At 39.7% G+C, this 18,827-nt stretch overlaps 1 protein-coding gene across 2 annotated transcripts in view; it reads right to left on the bottom strand.

Moving 5' to 3' along the window:
• Positions 1-18,827, bottom strand: part of PIK3CB (phosphatidylinositol-4,5-bisphosphate 3-kinase catalytic subunit beta) — an 869,120-nt gene that overhangs the window by 287,611 nt on the left and 562,682 nt on the right. For both annotated transcript variants that reach the window (XM_053709855.1, XM_053709854.1), the window contains one exon: positions 16,737-16,820. In XM_053709855.1, coding sequence (XP_053565830.1) covers positions 16,737-16,820 — 84 coding nt within the window. The remainder of the gene's footprint in view (positions 1-16,736; positions 16,821-18,827) is intronic.

The following is an 18,827-nucleotide window of genomic DNA, read 5'->3' as shown; positions in this document are numbered from 1 at the left end:
GCCCTTCAGAGATGTCCTGTATCATGCAGAGGGAAGCTGAGTGTCTCTGTCTGTAATTTTAGCTGTGCAGAAAAACGTTAAAATAGGCCCCTCCCACTCATATTACAACAGTGGAAAGCCTCAGGAAACTGTTTCTAGGCAAAAATCAAGCCAGCTATGTGGAAAAAAACTAGGCCCCAATAAGATTTATCACCAAGCATATATAAAAACGATTAAACATGCCAGCAAACGTTTTATATTGCACTTTTATAAGAGTATGTATCTCTGGTAATAAGCCTGATACCAGTCGCTATTAAATCACTGTATTTAGGCTTAACTTACATTAATCCGGTATCAGCAGCATTTTTCTAGCAAATTTCATCCCTAGAAATATGTTAACTGCACATACCTTATTGCAGGATAACCTGCACGCCATTCCCCCTCTGAAGTTACCTCACTCCTCAGAATATGTGAGAACGGCAGTGGATCTTAGTTACTTCTGCTAAGATCATAGAAACCGCAGGCAGATTCTTCTTCTAATGCTGCCTGAGATAAAATAGTACACTCCGGTACCATTTAAAAATAACAAACTTTTGATTGAAGTTAAAAAACTAACTATAATACACCACTCTCCTCTTACTACCTCCATCTTTGTTGAGAGTTGCAAGAGAATGACTGGATATGGCAGTGAGGGGAGGAGCTATATAGCAGCTCTGCTGTGGGTGATCCTCTTACAACTTCCTGTTGGGAAGGAGAATATCCCACAAGTAATGGATGATCCGTGGACTGGATACACTTAACAAGAGAAATAACAGTACACTTAAAGGATTACTTTCTGTTATAAATTTTAAGCTAAACAACTAACATATTAAAGTTAATAAACATTAATTAAAACCTACTGACCTATACTTTCTCCAAAACGAAGTTTCATAACGTTCTAAAAGTTATATCTTTTATTCGCCGATGATGTCACGTTATCCTGCCCACTATTTTCAGCACTGCATGTTCAAAATACTTAAACCAATAACTTTGTGTTTAAAGCGCCATTTTGAAACCTAGGTATTGTAAACGGATTGGTACAGAGCAAAGGATACCCACGGAGTGGGTTTGGAAAACAATTAAATTTGCAGACAAGATTTCTGATATACGGTAGAGATATGTTAATGAAATGCTATTGATAAAAAGCGTATTTGGGGTAGTTAGTTAGTAACAGGCATAGAAAATATTTACTTACAGTGGCCCTTTAAAAATAACAAAATAAAAAAGCTAAGATTACAAAAAATAAACTAAATTATCCAAAATAAAAAAGTTATTCCTATTCTAATACCCCCTTAAAAACAAAAAAGCAACCCCAAAATAAAAACACCCCCTGATCTAAGAAAAAACTACCAATAGCCCTTAAAAGTGCCTTTTGAAGGGCATAGCCCCTAACAATGCAACCCCTCACCCACCCATCCCCCCCAAAAAAAAACCCCCCCAAAAAAAAACGAATCTACCCACTAAACCCCAAATAAGTACTCACCATCCCTGAAGTCCAGACATGCATCTTCTTCCAGGCGGAGAAAAGTCTTTATCCAGGCGGCGAAGGTCTTCTTCTAGCGCAGGACCATCTTCAATCTTCATTCCGGGGGCGCAGAGTGTATGCGGATTGGCGGTGGCGCATACATCTGACTCGGAGGATCTTCTTCATGCGATCGTCCACCGCACACAAGATTGAATGCGAGGAATCCCTTTTACATTGGGGTACCTTGCATTCCTATTGGCTGAAAAATTCAAATCAGCCCATAGGATGAGAGCTGCTTAAATATAAGCCAATAGGAATGCAAGGTACCCCAATTAAAAAAACTGTACATTTTGGAAATATTTATTATTATATTTGATCAGATACCGCCCACTTTGCACCCAACATTATAAAATTTTAAAAACAAATATAACATTTGCTTGTGCTGTGTTTGTACGTTAGTGCCGCATTTGTGCTGTTTAAATCTCAGTTATGTCTTTTTTTGTTTTCAAGTTATTAAAGGGACAGTATACACCAATTTTCATTCAACTGCATGTAATAGACACTACTATAAAGAATAATATGCAGAGATACTAATAAAAAAATCCAGTATAAAACCTTTTAAAATCTTACTTAGAAGCTCCCTGTTTAGCACTAATAAAAAGGTTAGGCTGAGACACCTTCTGAAATGGTCTGGAAAGCAAAAAGAGCAGACCCCCCCTGCATATTAAAAGACCCTTTACACAAATAAAAGCAAGCTGGAGTAGGTAAACAACAGTCTACTTCTAAAACTTTGGGGCTTGGTTAGGAGAAATTTAATAACATGGATTGTAAAGTGGGCGGTTTGATCATATATAATGCTCAATATTTCCAAAACCAAACCGGCACAAACGTTCATTTTTTTTAGCACAAATCAGCAGAATCTCAGCACAAACTAATGTTATATATGTTTTAATAATGTGTGGTGCAAAGTGGGCGGTTTGATCATATATAATGCTGAATATTAAAAATTGGCACAAATGTTTGTTTTTGCTGCACAAACCCAAACCAGCACAAACACGAAAACGAGATAGAACCAGCACAAAAACGAAATGAGATAGAACAGAGATTTAAACAGCACAAACCAGCACAATGGCAGCACTAACCAACCAGTCGGTTTCATGTGTTTTGGCTGCTGTAGGGGGGCTGGGTGACCTTTATTAAATCACTAAGTCAAAAACGAAACAAGATAGAACGGAGATTTAAACAGCACAAACGTAGCACTAACCAACCAGCCCAGTTTCATGACTTTTGGCTGTTTTAGGGTGGCTGGGTGACCTTTAGTGACCTTTATTTAATCTGTAATAACTCAAAAAAACTATTGCTATTATCTTAAAAAGAAAAGCAGCACAAATCTTAATTTTTGCGTCACAAAACAGCACAAACGTAGCACTAACAAAAAACAGTGTATTTTTTATTTGTGCCGATTGTAGGGAAGCCAGCTTCACACAGCCAATATTAACCAATGGGATTCTTTTTTCACTTGTTATTGCATGCATCATTATTGCCATTAGCTATTGAGAAAGTCAGTTTCACAATCGTACATTGCTGCAATCTGTATGACCATAAGCACATGTAAAAGGAGCTCTGCTAATGTATAATAAACTACTTCCAACATGCTTTTCCCACTGCCTTTTTGTATCAATCATTGTATAAACATTACTTTTATAATCACTGATTGAGGAAGGCTGGGGAATACATATCTTCGAACATTCATGTCCCATACATGTAATATACATTTAATTTACTTACATAGTCTAATGTCCACTTAAGACATTGAATTATGTACTCCTGGGGCTGGACGACTGGTAAGGGGTAAATGTAAGGGTCAAACTAGGTATGGCCTGGCCAAATGATTTCTGTCACAAGGGTAATATCAAGCATTAGGTGTCACAGCAAGGCAGAACACTCTTCCTTGCATTTTCCCCCTCAGAGAAGTCCATGCACATAGTGATGTGTAAGAGATCATGGGCTGCATTACTCAAAGTTAGCAGAGAGTCATGACCAAGACTGTTACTGACCAAGTACTGGGCATGAAATGCAGTATGGGTGGGCACCATCCGATAGGGCAAACTACTGACCTCTGTCCATTCCCAGTTGGGTGATTCATGTATCTATTATTATCGTGTTGCTCATAGCTGGTTTATAAAGGAGCTGCAAGGGAAACAATACTGGCATGCAATTTGGTGTGGCTGACACATTAGGTGCCACATAAGATGTGTTGCTGGTATGACGCCAAGTGTAGCACAAAAGCGACCGCTAGAAACATTAGATTGTTATGTGGTCTGAGGGGAATCATTGTTGCCACTATATGGACTGCAGAGAACATGAGCCTGATCTAGCACAGCGGACACAAAATAATCTGTATGTGAGAGGAGCCAGTCAAGGCCTGGTGTAACTCCTATTGAGATAAAAAGAAGCTGCAGGGTACAGGACAGCCTGAAGTGCCATATAATGTGGCTTATTATTGATGACACAAAATTATCATAAAGGTAATGAAAGATTACCCTGGAGTGATTGATACGGTCTCATAAATTGGTTCATGGGATAGAAGTCTGATCTGATTTAGCTCATAGCATACACAAAAGGAGCTACAAGATATGAGACAAGAGTGTGAGCTAGGGATCATAATTGGCATACAAAATACTAAAGCTGCAAGGAAATGAGTCTGGTGTGAACATTTTAGTGACTTAGGGGCAGATTCTATCAAATTCGCCAGTTGAGATGTGTTTTTTTTACGCTGACACTCGCAAGAGCAGCCGCTTATGGAATTCTATGAAAAAGGGTTTGTCCCGCAAGTGGCACAATGTCTCCCATATAAATAATGAGAGCTCTCTGTTAGGCAAAAGTTTGCAATGGAAAACAAGATACAGAGGGCGACACCAACGTATGTTTAAACTTTACTATTATGCCTAATACAAATTAAATTACCATGTTATCAGTGCATGGAACCTTACATTCGTTATTTTTGTATGCATAGGTTTTATTAGTTAGGTTGCAAGAAAAAAACTGTCAGATCTGTAGGGCAGAAATGTTTAAACAGAATAATGCTGGGATTTCAGAGACAATATCAAACATGCCCTTGTGTCTTGCAGTATACACATCTTAATGAGACACACCGTGTTTTCAGGCTAAAAAGTGGCTTTAGATAATTCCACCAGAGAAATAGGACTGCCAAGCTTTTTTAAAGAATCTCACCACCCCAGAAAGCTTTTAGGATCGGGCCCTTAGAGCTGGAAAGGGCAGCACTGGACAAGTTTTTTTGCAACTGCCACAAAAGGAGCTGCAGAGAATATAGGGCTGGTCTATTGTATGAAGTGTCTGCCAACTATAATAAAAGGAGGTGCAGGGGTAAGGCAGGTCTGGGGTTGAAAGAGGGCATATATAGATATTATAAAGAATCCAATATGTGCCCTGCGCTTGCCAGGTGTGAGCGCACATCAGTCACCAGGAAAATATCTGGAAAGCTAAATGTTGACATACATATTTACTCTTTCTTTCCTACTTTTCCATCTTTAAATATGCTATGGCTTTAAATAAACAGAAGTTACTTGTTGTGGTTGGAAGTTCATACTATTAGATATAAGGGGGCATTTTGCTGAAAGGGTTGAAAAACACTGCTTTATGACATATCCCTTAAAATGTCAAGGCTTGGTATAATGCCATCTTTGCCTGGCTGTACAGTGGCCATGATTAATTAATAACTATGGCTGATGTTTATGGCCTTACAGTTACATCTGCTGAAAAACAAGGAACTAAGTAATTTGGGGAAGAGCCCAAAACTCTACAAGTTAGATGCAACCATTATAAACACACAACTGTCAGACTGAAGTTATGGAAAAAATAATTACTAAGAGCAGAATATACAATTATTAACCTGTTATAACATTTATCTACAATTTGTATAGAAAAACAAAAAAGGGGAATTTATCTTCTATTACTTAGTGAACAAGCTCAATACAACCAAGGTGACTTACAAAATGTGGTTAATTTTTAAGCATTTGTGAGCCGTCCTGCTTCACTTATCCAAACTGTACATTTTTGCAAATATTTGTGCTCCCGCACTACGTAAATACTACATGCTTCATAGCACATACCAGGAATATTCACGGCATGACTATTTCTTCCAGATAACCCAGATTACAGTTAAAGACAACTACACTATCCTTTTATATTTTATTTTGCAACAACAAGAGCGTGTAAAGAACAAAGAATCATTGCCAGCCCTTGGTGTACAATATAGAAGGTAGCCAAACATATCCAATAAAGAATGGCTGCAACAATGTGATGAACTACACATCTGATTGAGGAGGGTATTTAACAACAAACAAGTCAGCACTTCATTTCTTTTAATAATGAAGTCAGTAAAATGGCCATCAAATGTGAAAATGGAGCAGAATTTCCAGTGCGAAGTGCCTCTGCAAAGCTTCCTCATGACGAGGGAAGTCCCCAATTCACGCTATACTTATATTAGAACTAAGGTAAAATAGCATCAGCTGTTGGGGGGACACAAAATTAATTCTTTGATGTTTACAAACAATTAAATTAAGATCATAGATTTCACATTAAAAATGAATAATTTCTATAAAGTTGTGCTCTGACTGTTAATACATTGTTCAACAGATCAAACTATAAAGGTCAGGGATAGACATGACATTTAAAAGGGGACATAAAAACAGAATTTATGCTTACCTGATAAATTACTTTCTCCAACGGTGTGTCCGGTCCACGGCGTCATCCTTACTTGTGGGATATCTCTTCCCCAACAGGAAATGGCAAAGAGTCCCAGCAAAGCTGGCCATATAGTCCCTCCTAGGCTCCGCCCACCCCAGTCATTCGACCGACGGACAGGAGGAAATATATATAGGAGAAACCATATGGTACCGTGGTGACTGTAGTTAGAGAAAATAATTCATCAGACCTGATTAAAAAACCAGGGTGGGCCGTGGACTGGACACAACGTTGGAGAAAGTAATTTATCAGGTAAGCATAAATTCTGTTTTCTCCAACATTGGTGTGTCCGGTCCACGGCGTCATCCTTACTTGTGGGAACCAATACCAAAGCTTTAGGACACGGATGAAGGGAGGGAGCAAATCAGGTTACCTTAACGGAAGGCACCACAGCTTGCAAAACCTTTCTCCCAAAAATAGCCTCCGAAGAAGCAAAAGTATCAAATTTGTAAAATTTGGCAAAAGTGTGCAGTGAAGACCAAGTCGCTGCCTTACATATCTGGTCAACAGAAGCCTCGTTCTTGAAGGCCCATGTGGAAGCCACAGCCCTAGTGGAGTGAGCTGTGATTCTTTCAGGAGGCTGCCGTCCGGCAGTCTCATAAGCCAATCGGATGATGCTTTTAAGCCAAAAGGAAAGAGAGGTAGAAGTCGCTTTTTGACCTCTCCTTTTACCAGAATAAACAACAAACAAGGAAGATGTTTGTCTGAAATCTTTTGTAGCCTCTAAATAGAATTTTAGAGCACGGACTACGTCCAAATTGTGTAACAAACGTTCCTTCTTTGAAACTGGATTCGGACATAAAGAAGGTACAACTATCTCCTGGTTAATATTTTTGTTAGAAACAACCTTAGGAAGAAAACCAGGCTTAGTACGCAAAACCACCTTATCTGCATGGAACACCAGATAGGGCGGAGAACACTGCAGAGCAGATAACTCTGAAACTCTTCTAGCAGAAGAAATTGCAACCAAAAACAAAACTTTCCAAGATAGTAACTTAATATCTATGGAATGTAAAGGTTCAAACGGAACCCCTTGAAGAACTGAAAGAACTAGATTTAGACTCCAGGGAGGAGTCAAAGGTCTGTAAACAGGCTTGATCCTAACCAGAGCCTGAACAAATGCTTGAACATCTGGCACAGCTGCCAGTCTTTTGTGTAGTAAGACAGATAAAGCAGAGATCTGTCCCTTTAGAGAATTTGCAGATAATCCTTTCTCCAAACCTTCTTGTAGAAAGGAGAGAATCTTAGGAATTTTTATCTTATTCCATGGGAATCCCTTGGATTCACACCAACAGATATATCTTTTCCATATTTTATGGTAAATCTTTCTAGTTACCGGTTTTCTGGCCTGAACCAGAGTATCTATCACAGAATCTGAAAACCCACGCTTCGATAGAATCAAGAGTTCAATCTCCAAGCCGTCAGCTGGAGGGAGACCAGATTTGGATGTTCGAATGGACCCTGAACAAGAAGGTCCTGTCTCAAAGGTAGCTTCCATGGTGGAACCGATGACATATTCACCAGGTCTGCATACCAAGTCCTGCGTGGCCACGCAGGAGCTATCAAGATCACCGAGGCCCTCTCCTGATTGATCCTGGCTACCAGCCTGGGAATGAGAGGAAACGGTGGAAATACATAAGCTAGGTTGAAGGTCCAAGGTGCTACTAGTGCATCTACTAGAGTCGCCTTGGGATCCCTGGATCTGGACCCGTAGCAAGGAACCTTGAAGTCTGACGAGACGCCATCAGATCCATGTCTGGAATGCCCCATAATTGAGTTATTTGGGCAAAGATCTCCGGATGGAGTTCCCACTCCCCCGGATGGAATGTCTGACGACTCAGAAAATCCGCCTCCCAGTTTTCCAACCTGGGATGTGGATCGCAGACAGGTGGCAGGAGTGATCCTCCGCCCATTGAATTATTTTGGTCACTTCTTTCATCGCCAGGGAACTCCTTGTTCCCCCCTGATGATTGATATACGCAACGGTCGTCATGTTGTCTGATTGGAACCTTATGAATCTTGCCTTTGCTAGTTGAGGCCAAGCCCTGAGAGCATTTTATATCGCTCTCAGTTCCAGAATGTTTATCGGGAGAAGAGACTCTTCCCGAGACCATAGACCCTGAGCTTTCAGGGATTCCCAGACCGCGCCCCAGCCCACTAGACTGGCGTCGGTCGTGACAATGACCCACTCTGGTCTGCGGAAGCTCATTCCCTGGGAAAGATGGTCCAGGGTCAGCCACCAACGGAGTGAATCTCTGGTCTTCTGATCTACTTGAATCATTGGAGACAAGTCTGTATAGTCCCCATTCCACTGTTTGAGCATGCACAGTTGTAATGGTCTTAGATGAATTCGTGCAAAAGGAACTATGTCCATTGCTGCAACCATCAACCCTACTACTTCCATGCACTGCGCTATGGAAGGACGAGGAACAGAATGAAGAACTTGACAAGAGCTTAGAAGTTTTGACTTTCTGACCTCTGTCAGAAAAATCCTCATTTCTAAGGAATCTATTATTGTTCCCAAGAAGGGAAATCTTGTCGACGGAGAAAGAGAACTTTTTTCTATGTTCACCTTCAATCCTTCAATCTTCAAACTGAGAAAGACCAGAACGATGTCTGTATGAGCCTTTGCTTTTGACAGGGACGACGCTTGTATTAGATTGTCGTCCAAGTAAGGTGCTACTGCAATGCCCCTCAGTCTTAGAACCGCTAGAAGGGACCCTAGTACCTTTGTGAAAATCCTTGGAGCAGTGGCTAACCCGAATGGGAGGGCCACAAACTGGTAATGCTTGTCCAGAAAAGCGAACCTTAGGAACTGATGATGTTCTTTGTGGATAGGAATATGTAGGTATGCATCCTTTAGATCCACGGTAGTCATAAATTGACTTTCCTGGATAGTGGGTAGAATCGTTCGAATGGTTTCCATCTTGAACGATGGTACCCTGAGAAATTTGTTTAGGATCTTCAAATCCAAAATTGGTCTGAAAGTTCCCTCTTTTTTGGGAACTACGAACAGATTGGAATAAAATCCCATTCTTTGTTCCTTTATTGGAACTGGGTGTATCACTCCCATCTTTAACAGGTCTTCTACACAATGTAAGAACGCCTGTCTCTTTATTTGGTTTGAGGATAAGTGAGACATGTGGAACCTTCCCCTTGGGGGTAGTTCCCTGAATTCCAGAAGATAACCCTGAGAAACTATTTCTAGCGCCCAGGGATCCTGAACATCTCTTGCCCAAGCCTGAGCAAAGAGAGAGAGTCTGCCCCCCACTAGATCCGGTCCCGGATCGGGGGCTACTCCTTCATGCTGTTTTGTTAGCAGCGGCAGGCTTCTTGGCCTGCTTACCCTTGTTCCAGCCTTGCATCGGTTTCCAGGCTGGTTTGGGTTGTGAGGCATTACCCTCTTGCTTAGAGGATGCAGAATTAGAGGCCGGTCCGTTCCTGAAATTGCGAAAGGAACGAAAATTAGACTTATTTTTGGCCTTGAAACGCCTATCTTGTGGAAGGGCGTGGCCCTTTCCCGCAGTGATGTCTGAAATAATCTCTTTCAATTCTGGTCCAAATAGAGTTTTACCTTTGAAAGGGATGTTAAGCAATTTTGTCTTGGATGACACATCCGCTGACCAAGACTTTAGCCAAAGCGCTCTGCGCGCCACAATAGCAAACCCTGAATTTTTCGCCGCTAATCTAGCTAATTGCAAAGCGGCATCTAACATAAAAGAGTTAGCCAACTTAAGTGCGTGAACTCTGTCCATAACCTCCTCATATGGAGTCTCTCTACTAAGCGAGTTTTCTAGTTCCTCGAACTAGAACCACGCTGCTGTAGTGACAGGAACAATGCACAAAATGGGTTGTAGAAGGTAACCTTGCTGTACAAAAATCTTTTTAAGCAAACCCTCCAATTTTTTATCCATAGGATCTTTGAAAGCACAACTATCTTCGATAGGAATAGTAGTGCGTTTGTTTAGAGTAGAAACTGCCCCCTCAACCTTAGGGACTGTCTGCCATAAGTCCTTCCTGGGGTTGACCATAGGAAATAATTTCTTAAATATAGGGGGGGAACAAAAGGTATGCCGGGCTTTTCCCACTCCTTATTTACTATGTCCGCCACCCGCTTGGGTATAGGAAAAGCGTCGGGGTGCACCGGAACCTCTAGGAACTTGTCCATCTTGCATAATTTCTCTGGAATGACCAAGTTGTCACAATCATCCAGAGTAGATAACACCTCCTTAAGCAGTGCGCGGAGATGTTCTAATTTAAATTTAAATGTCACAACATCAGGTTCAGCTTGTTGAGAAATTTTTCCTGAATCTGAAATTTCTCCATCTGACAAAACCTCCCTCATGGTCCCTTCAGATTGGTGTGAGGGTATGACAGAACAATTATCATTAGCGCCCTCCTGCTCTTCAGTGTTTAAAACAGAGCAATCGCGCTTTCTCTGATAAGTAGGCATTTTAGATAAAATATTTGCTATGGAGTTATCCATTACAGCCGTCAATTGTTGCATGGTAATAAGCATTGGCGCACTAGATGTACTAGGGGCCTCCTGTGTGGGCAAAACTGGTGTAGACACAGTAGGAGATGATGTAGTATCGTGTTTACTCCCCTCATCTGAGGAATCATCTTGGGCAATTTGATTATCTGTGGCAGTACTGTCCTTACTTTGTTTGGACGCTATGGCACAATTATCACATAAATTTAAATAGGGAGACACATTGGCTTTCATACATATAGAACATAGCTTATCTGAAGGCACAGACATGTTAAACAGGCTTAAACTTGTCAACAAAGCACAAAAAAACGTTTTAAAACAAAACCGTTACTGTCTCTTTAAATTTTAAACAGAAAACACTTTATTACTGAATATGTGAAAAAGTATGAAGGAATTGTTCAAAAATTACCAAAATTTCACCACAGTGTCTTAAAGCATTAAGAGTATTGCACACCAAATTTCAGAGCTTTAACCCTTAAAATAAAATTTAACCAGAGCCGTTTACAAATTTAACCCCTATACAGTCCCAGCTATAGCCTTTGCTGAGACCCAACCAAGCCCAGAGGGGAATACGATACCAATTGACGCCTTCTAGAAGCTTTTCCAGCAAATTTCAGATCCTCACACATGCATCTGCATGCCCTGCTCTCAAAAAACAACTGTGCAGTAATGGCGCGAAAATGAGGCTCAGTCTACAACTAGGAAGGCCCCCTGACTGGAAAAGGTGTCTAACATAGTGCCTGCCGTTTAATAAACGTTCCCCAAGTTTATAAATGCGAATTGTCAGCATAAATATGAATAAAATGCCCAAATAAAGCAATTGATTTAGCCCATAAAAATGTCTATCAGTTTTTTAGCCCATATTAAGCCCTTTATTCTGTTTGTTTGACTAAGAAAATGGCTTACCGGTCCCCATGAGGGGAAATGACAGCCTTCCAGCATTACATGGTCTTGTTAGAAATATGGCTAGTCATACCTTAAGCAGAAAAGTCTGCTAACTGTTTCCCCCAACTGAAGTTACTTCATCTCAACAGTCCTATGTGGAAACAGCAATCGATTTTAGTTACTGTCTGCTAAAATCATCTTCCTCTCACAAACAGAAATCTTCATCCTTTTCTGTTTCAGAGTAAATAGTACATACCAGCACTATTTTAAAATAACAAACACTTGACAGAAGAATAAAAACTAAATTTAAACACCAAAAAAACTCAACCATCTCCGTGGAGATGTTGCCTGTGCAACGGCAAAGAGAATGACTGGGGTGGGCGGAGCCTAGGAGGGACTATATGGCCAGCTTTGCTGGGACTCTTTGCCATTTCCTGTTGGGGAAGAGATATCCCACAAGTAAGGATGACGCCGTGGACCGGACACACCAATGTTGGAGAAAGTATGATTGCAATCACAAGCCTTTTGCTGTTAAAGATTGGCTCAAGGATGCGTCTGGTCCTCTAAGATTAACAATGGACAAGATTCATGAACAATCATTAGAGCCGCCAAAAGGCCCTGTCATTATGGAAAGCCTTTGTTTGAAATTCATTAAAGGGACATTGTACACTAGATTTTTCTTTGCATACATGTTTTAAATAGCCCACCTGGAATTGTTTTTGTAACAGTGTTTAGTTTTGCTTATTTTTAAATAACATTGTGCTGAATTTCAGACTTGTAACCAAGCCCAAAAGATGTTTACTGATGTATAATGGGTCTTGTATATGTAGTGGAAAGGGTAGGGTCTGCTCTTAGCCTCTTTCAATGGGTGCCCCACAGTCTAACCTCAAAAGTGCTAAATTGGTAGCTTCTAATTAAGTTTTTAAAAGGATTTATACTAGATTTTTAGATCAGTATCTGTGCATATTCTTCTTAGAAGTGTCTATTACATGCAGTTATATGAAAATTGGTGTATACTGTCCCTTTAAGGCTCTCTTCACTTATTTCTATCCGACCACCAGTGGGAATTCCTACCAGTGCTAATTAACGCTCCCGCTCAAGCCAACCAGTGCACTCTCATAAGTAACTCCACAGGCGTGCGCGCAATGTTATCTATATAGCACGCATGAACTAACACTCTCTAGCTCTGAAAAGCTATCAAATTCAGATAAGAGGCAGCTTTCAAGGACTTAGGAATTCGCATATGAGCCTACCTAGGTTTAGCTTTCAACTAAGAATACCAAGAGAACAAAGTAAATTTGATGATAAAAGTAAATTTGAAAGTTGTACAAAATTACATGCCCTATCGGAATCATGAAAGTTTAATTTTGATTAGACTGTTCCTTTAACCAGAGCTCTGAAGTCGCAGTAATCATTCTAGCTCAATCACGTTTACTTTCAACTTGTAATACCAGCAGTAAACCCCTTATCGCTAGGGTGTAAACATTTGCACTCCATTCGTAATCTGGCCCTATATGTACAATGTTAATCATGCATATTGCAGAGTCTGCCGTATACAGTTAGTGTTGTTTCCCCAATTATTCAATGCCCCAAGTCAAATTTTAAAATCTATTTGCCAAGTCTAAAAAGATTTGTTAGCTGGATGCACATAACTAAGTAAAACTAAATTTTAAGATCAATTGCTGTGAGCGTTCCAAAGGTAACTGCATTAAACAAAAATACAAAATGCTGGTCAAATATGAAAATAAAAATAATAATTCTAAACTAATTATTTCAGTGTTAACACAAATGTTATGAACACATTATTACAAGACAATGGCCTAGATTTAGAGTTTTGTCGGTAAAGACCCGCGTAGCTAACGCTGCTTTTTTTCCCAACGCACAATTCCAACAACGCTGGTATTTAGAGTTGTCTGAGGGTCTGCGTTAGGCTCAAAAAAGGGTGCGTTGAGCCTAATTTAGCTTCACTTCAACCCTCAATACCAGTGTTGCTTACGGTAGCGGTAACATGCTAAAATGTGCTCGTGCACGATATCCCCATAGGAAACAGTTTGGGCTGAAAAAAAAACTAACACCTGCAAAAACCTTACACTTATTAACCCCTAATCTGCCGCCCCCGCTATCACCTGCATTTTATTATTAACCCCTAATCTGCCGCAACCTACATTATCCATATGAACCCCTAATCTGCTGTTCCTAACACCGCCGACCCCTATATTATATTTATTAACCCCTAATCTACCCCCCCAACATCGCCGCTACCTTACCTACACTTATTAGCCCCAATCTGCCGACCAGACCTCGCCGCACTATAATAAATGTATTAACCCCTAAACCGCCACACTTCCGCCTCGCAAACACTATAATAAATAGTATTAACCCCTAATCTGCCCTCCCTAACATCGCCGCCACCTACCTACAGTTATTAACCCCTAATCTCCCGCCCACACCGTCGCCGCTACTATAATAAAGTTATTAACCCCTAAACCTAACTCTAACCCTAACACCCCCCTAACATAAATATAATTTAAATGAAACCAAATAATATTCCTAAAATTAACTAAATTAATCCTATTTAAAACTAAATACTTACCTATCAAATAAACCCTAATATAGCTACAATATAACTAATAATTACATTGTAGCTATTTTAGGATTTATATTTATTTTACAGGCAACTTTGTATTTATTTTAACTAGGTACAATAGCTATTAAACAGTTAAGAACTATTTAATAGCTACCTAGTTAAAATAAGTACAAAATTACCTGTAAAATAAATCCTAACCTAAGTTACAATTAAACCTAACACTACACTATCAATAAATTATTTAAATAAATTACCTACAATTAGCTAAATTAAAATACAATAAAATAAAATAAACTATTCTATAATACAAAAAAACAAACACTAAATTACAAAAAATAAAAAAGAATTACAAGAAGTTTAAACTAATTACACCTAATCTAAGCCCCCTAATAAAATAATAAAGCCCCCCAAAATAAAAAGAATGCCATACCCTATTCTAAATTACCAAGTAACCAGCTCTTTTACCAGCCCTTAAAAGGGATTTTTGCGGGGCATTGCCTCAAAGTAATCAGCTCTTTTACCTGAAAATAAAAATACAATACCCCCCCAACATATTCCGATCAGCCAATAGAATGCGAGTTCAATACGATTGGTTGATTGGATCAGCCAATCGGATTGAACTTCAATCTGATTGGCTGATTGAATCAGCCAATCAGATTTTTCCTACCTTAATTCCGATTGGCTGATAGAATCCTATCAGCCAATCGGAATTCGAGGGACGCCATCTTGGATGACGTCATTTAAAGGACCAGGCATTCGTCGTTAGTCCGTCGGCCAGGAAGGATGCTCCGCGCCGGAGGTCTTGAAGATGGAGCCACTCCTCGTCGGATGGATGAAGATAGAAGATGCCGCTTGGATGAAGATGTCTGCCGGTCCGGATGTCCTCTTCTGCCCGGATAGGATGAAGACTTCTGCCGGTCCGGATGTCCTCTTCTGCCCCGATAGGATGAAGACTTCTGCCAGTCTGGATGTCCTCTTCTGCCCCATCGGATGAAGACGACTCAAGGTAGGGAGATCTTCAGGGGGTAGTGTTAGGTTTATTTAAGGGGGGTTTGGGTGGGTTAGAGTAGGGGTATGTGGGTGGTGGGTTTTAATGTTGGGGGTATTGTATTTTTATTTTCAGGTAAAAGAGCTGATTACTTTGGGGCAATGCCCCGCAAAAAGCCCTTTTAAGGGCTGGTAAAAGAGCTGGTAACTTACTAATTAGTTTAAACTTCTTGTAATTCCTTTATTTTTTGTAATTTAGTGGGGGTTTTTTTGTATTATAGATTAGTTTATTTTATTGTATTTTAATTTAGGTAATTTTAGGTAATTGATTTAATTAATTTAATGATAGTGTAGGTTAGGATTTATTTTACAGGTAATTTTGTACTTATTTTAACTAGGTAACAATTAAATAGTTCTTAACTATTTAATAGCTATTGTACCTAGTTAAAATAAATACAAAGTTGCCTGTAAAATAAATATAAATCCTAAAATAGCTACAATGTAATTATTAGTTATATTGTAGCTATATTAGGGTTTATTTTATAGTTAAGTATTTAGTTTTAAATAGGATTAATTTAGTTAATTTTAGGAATATTATTTCGTTTCATTTAAATTATATTTATGTTAGGGGGGTGTTAGGGTTAGAGTTAGGTTTAGGGGTTAATAACTATTATAGTAGCGGCGACGGTGCGGGCGGGAGATTAGGGGTTAATAATTTTAGGTAGGTGGCGGCGATGTTAGGGAGGGCAGATTAGGGGTTAATACTATTTATTATAGTGTTTGTGAGGCGGGAGTGCGGCGGTTTAGGGGTTAATACATTTATTAAAGTGGCTGCGAGGTCCGGTCAGCAGATTAGGGGTTACATTTTTTATTATAGTGGAGGGCGATGTGGGGGGGGGCTCGGTTTAGCGGTACATAGGTAGTTTATGGGTGTTAGTGTACCTTGTAGCACAGTAGTTAAGAGCTTTATATTCCGGCATTAGCCCATAAAGCTCTTAACTACTAACTTTTTTTGGCGATAGGAGTCTTGTCGGTAGAGGGTCTTCCGCTCACTTCTCCCAAGACTCCAAATACCGGCGTTAGGCAGATCCCATTGAAAAGATAGGATACGCAATTGGTTAAGGGGATCTGCGGTAGCCTGGAGTCACGGTAGGGAAGTGAGCGTTAGACCCTTTCCTGGCTGACTCTAAATACCAGCGGGCGGTAAAAAGCAGCGTTAGGACCCCTTAACGCTGCTTTTGACGGCTAACGCCAAACTCTAAATCTAGGCGAATGTTTTTACATCAGTATAATTCTACAAATCATACAGGAACAGGTCATATAACATAGATAACTTTATGACCTGTCTTGACCCAGCACAAAATTAATTTGTTTAAAAAAAAGAAATAAATATAAAAAAAATACTGTATATTAGCCAGACCAGCAACAACATCCTGAACCATGAAGTATGGCTAATCATTCAGCTTTACCCACTAATATACACACCCCTGCCATGTTCTACACTAAACCATAGAAAGGAAGAATGTAATCCTTACAGTGTCCTCAGAGTTTAGTTTGCTGCCCTTTACCAGTGTGATTTTGTAGGGTTGAACAATATCCCACACACTCTGAGACATTACCTGCAAAACAAAAATACACAATGATTTCTGCAATAATTACCATAATTTAAACAAAGCAATAAAAAATTTTATACAAAAGATAACTCTCACCAATTGTATGAATTTGTGTCTAATTTTAATGTGTCATATATCCTTATAATTGTGTAATCAGTGCTGGGGAATATTGTGTAGCTTTAAAAATGTAATGATAATACTGTGCTGTACTACACATCTGTAATGATAAATAGTATTGAATATTCTGCAATAAATTATATTCCAAATAACTGACTTTTTTAGGTAATACAAAATGTTTAAGATTTAACCCCTTAGTTACCAGACCATTTTTAAACTCTTACCGTTAAGGACCAGGGCTGTTTTTACATTTCTGGTGTGTTTGTGTTTAGCTGTAATTTTCCTCTTACTCATTTACTGTACCCACACATATTACATACCGTTTTTCTCACCATTTAATGGACTTTCTAAAGATACCATTATTTTCACCATATCATATAATTTATTATATAAAAAATATAAAATATGATGAAAACAATTGACCCCAAAATACTGTTACACATCTACAACCACAAAAAAACACCCATGCTAAATAGTTTCAAAATTTTGTCCTGAGTTTAGAAATATCCAATGTTTACATGTTCTTTGCTTTTTTGCAAGTTATAGGAAAATAAGTACAAGTAGCACTTTGCTATTTCCACACCATTTTCCCCCCCAAAAATTAGCGATAGTTACATTGTAACGCTGACTGACAGGAATCCCTAAATATCCCTTCACATGTATATATTTTTTTTAGAAACAACCCAAAGTATTGATCTAGGCCCATTTTGGTATATTTCATGACACCATTTAACCGCCAAATGCGATCAAATAAAAAAAACGTTCTTTTCAGAAACTGAAATTATTTACAGCTTGTGTAATTATGGCACAAATGGTTGTAAATGCTTCTCTGGGATCCCATTTATTCATAAATAGCAGACATATATGGCTTTGGCATTGCTTTTTGGAAATTAGAAGTCCACTAAATGCCGCTGTGCACCACACTTGTATTATGCCCAGCAGTGAAGGGGTTAATTAGGTAGCTTGTAGGGTAATTTTAGTTTTAGTGAAGAGATCAGCCTTCCACCTTCCACCAGTCTGCAAGTATAAAAATAAAAAATTTGGGTTCAGTGTCCCTTTAATGTCTAAACCCTTGGCAACAAAAGTGAGTACACCCCTAAGTGGAAATGTCCAAATTGGGCCCAAAGTGTCAATATTTTGTGTGGCCACCATTAATTCCAGCACTGCATTAACCCTCCTGGGCATAGAGTTCACCGGAGCTTCACAGGATGCCACTGGAGTCCTCTTCCACTCCTCCATTACAACATCACGGAGCTGGTGGATGTTAGAGAACTTGCGCTCAACCACCTTTCATTTGAGGATGCTCCAGAGATGCTCAATAGGGTTTAGATCTGGAGACATGCTTGACCAGTCTATCATCTTTACCCTCAACTTCTTTAGCAATGCAGTGGTCGTCTTGGAAGTGCGTTTGCGGTCGTTATGTTGGAATGCTGCCCTGCGGCCCTGTCTCTAAAAAAAGGGGATCATGCTCTGCTTCAGTATGTCACAGTACATGTTGGCATTCATGGTTCCCTCAATGAACTGTAGCTCTCCAGTGCCGGCAGCACTCATGCAGGCCCAGACCATTACACTCCCAGCACCATGCTGGACAGTAGGCAAGACACACTTGTCTTTGTACTCCTCACCTGGTTGCCGCCACACCTGCTTGATACCATCTGAACCAAATAAGTGTATCTTGGTCTCATTGGACCACAGGACATGGTTCCAGTAATCCATGTCCATAGTCTACTTGTCTTCAGAAAACTGTTTGCGGGCTTTCTTGTGCATCATCTTTAGAAGAGGCTTCCTTCTGGGACGACAGCCATGCAGACCAATTGAATGCAGTGTGCAGTGTATGGCCTGAGCACTGACAGGTTGAACCCAAATTTTTCTTTCGTGATTCAGATAGAGCATGCA

The sequence above is a fragment of the Bombina bombina genome, chromosome 4 (genome assembly GCF_027579735.1).
Source record: "Bombina bombina isolate aBomBom1 chromosome 4, aBomBom1.pri, whole genome shotgun sequence".
Classification (NCBI taxonomy): Eukaryota; Metazoa; Chordata; class Amphibia; order Anura; family Bombinatoridae; genus Bombina; species Bombina bombina.
Note: the sequence above shows the minus strand (reverse complement) of the source record. Positions and strands in the feature narration are given on the sequence as shown.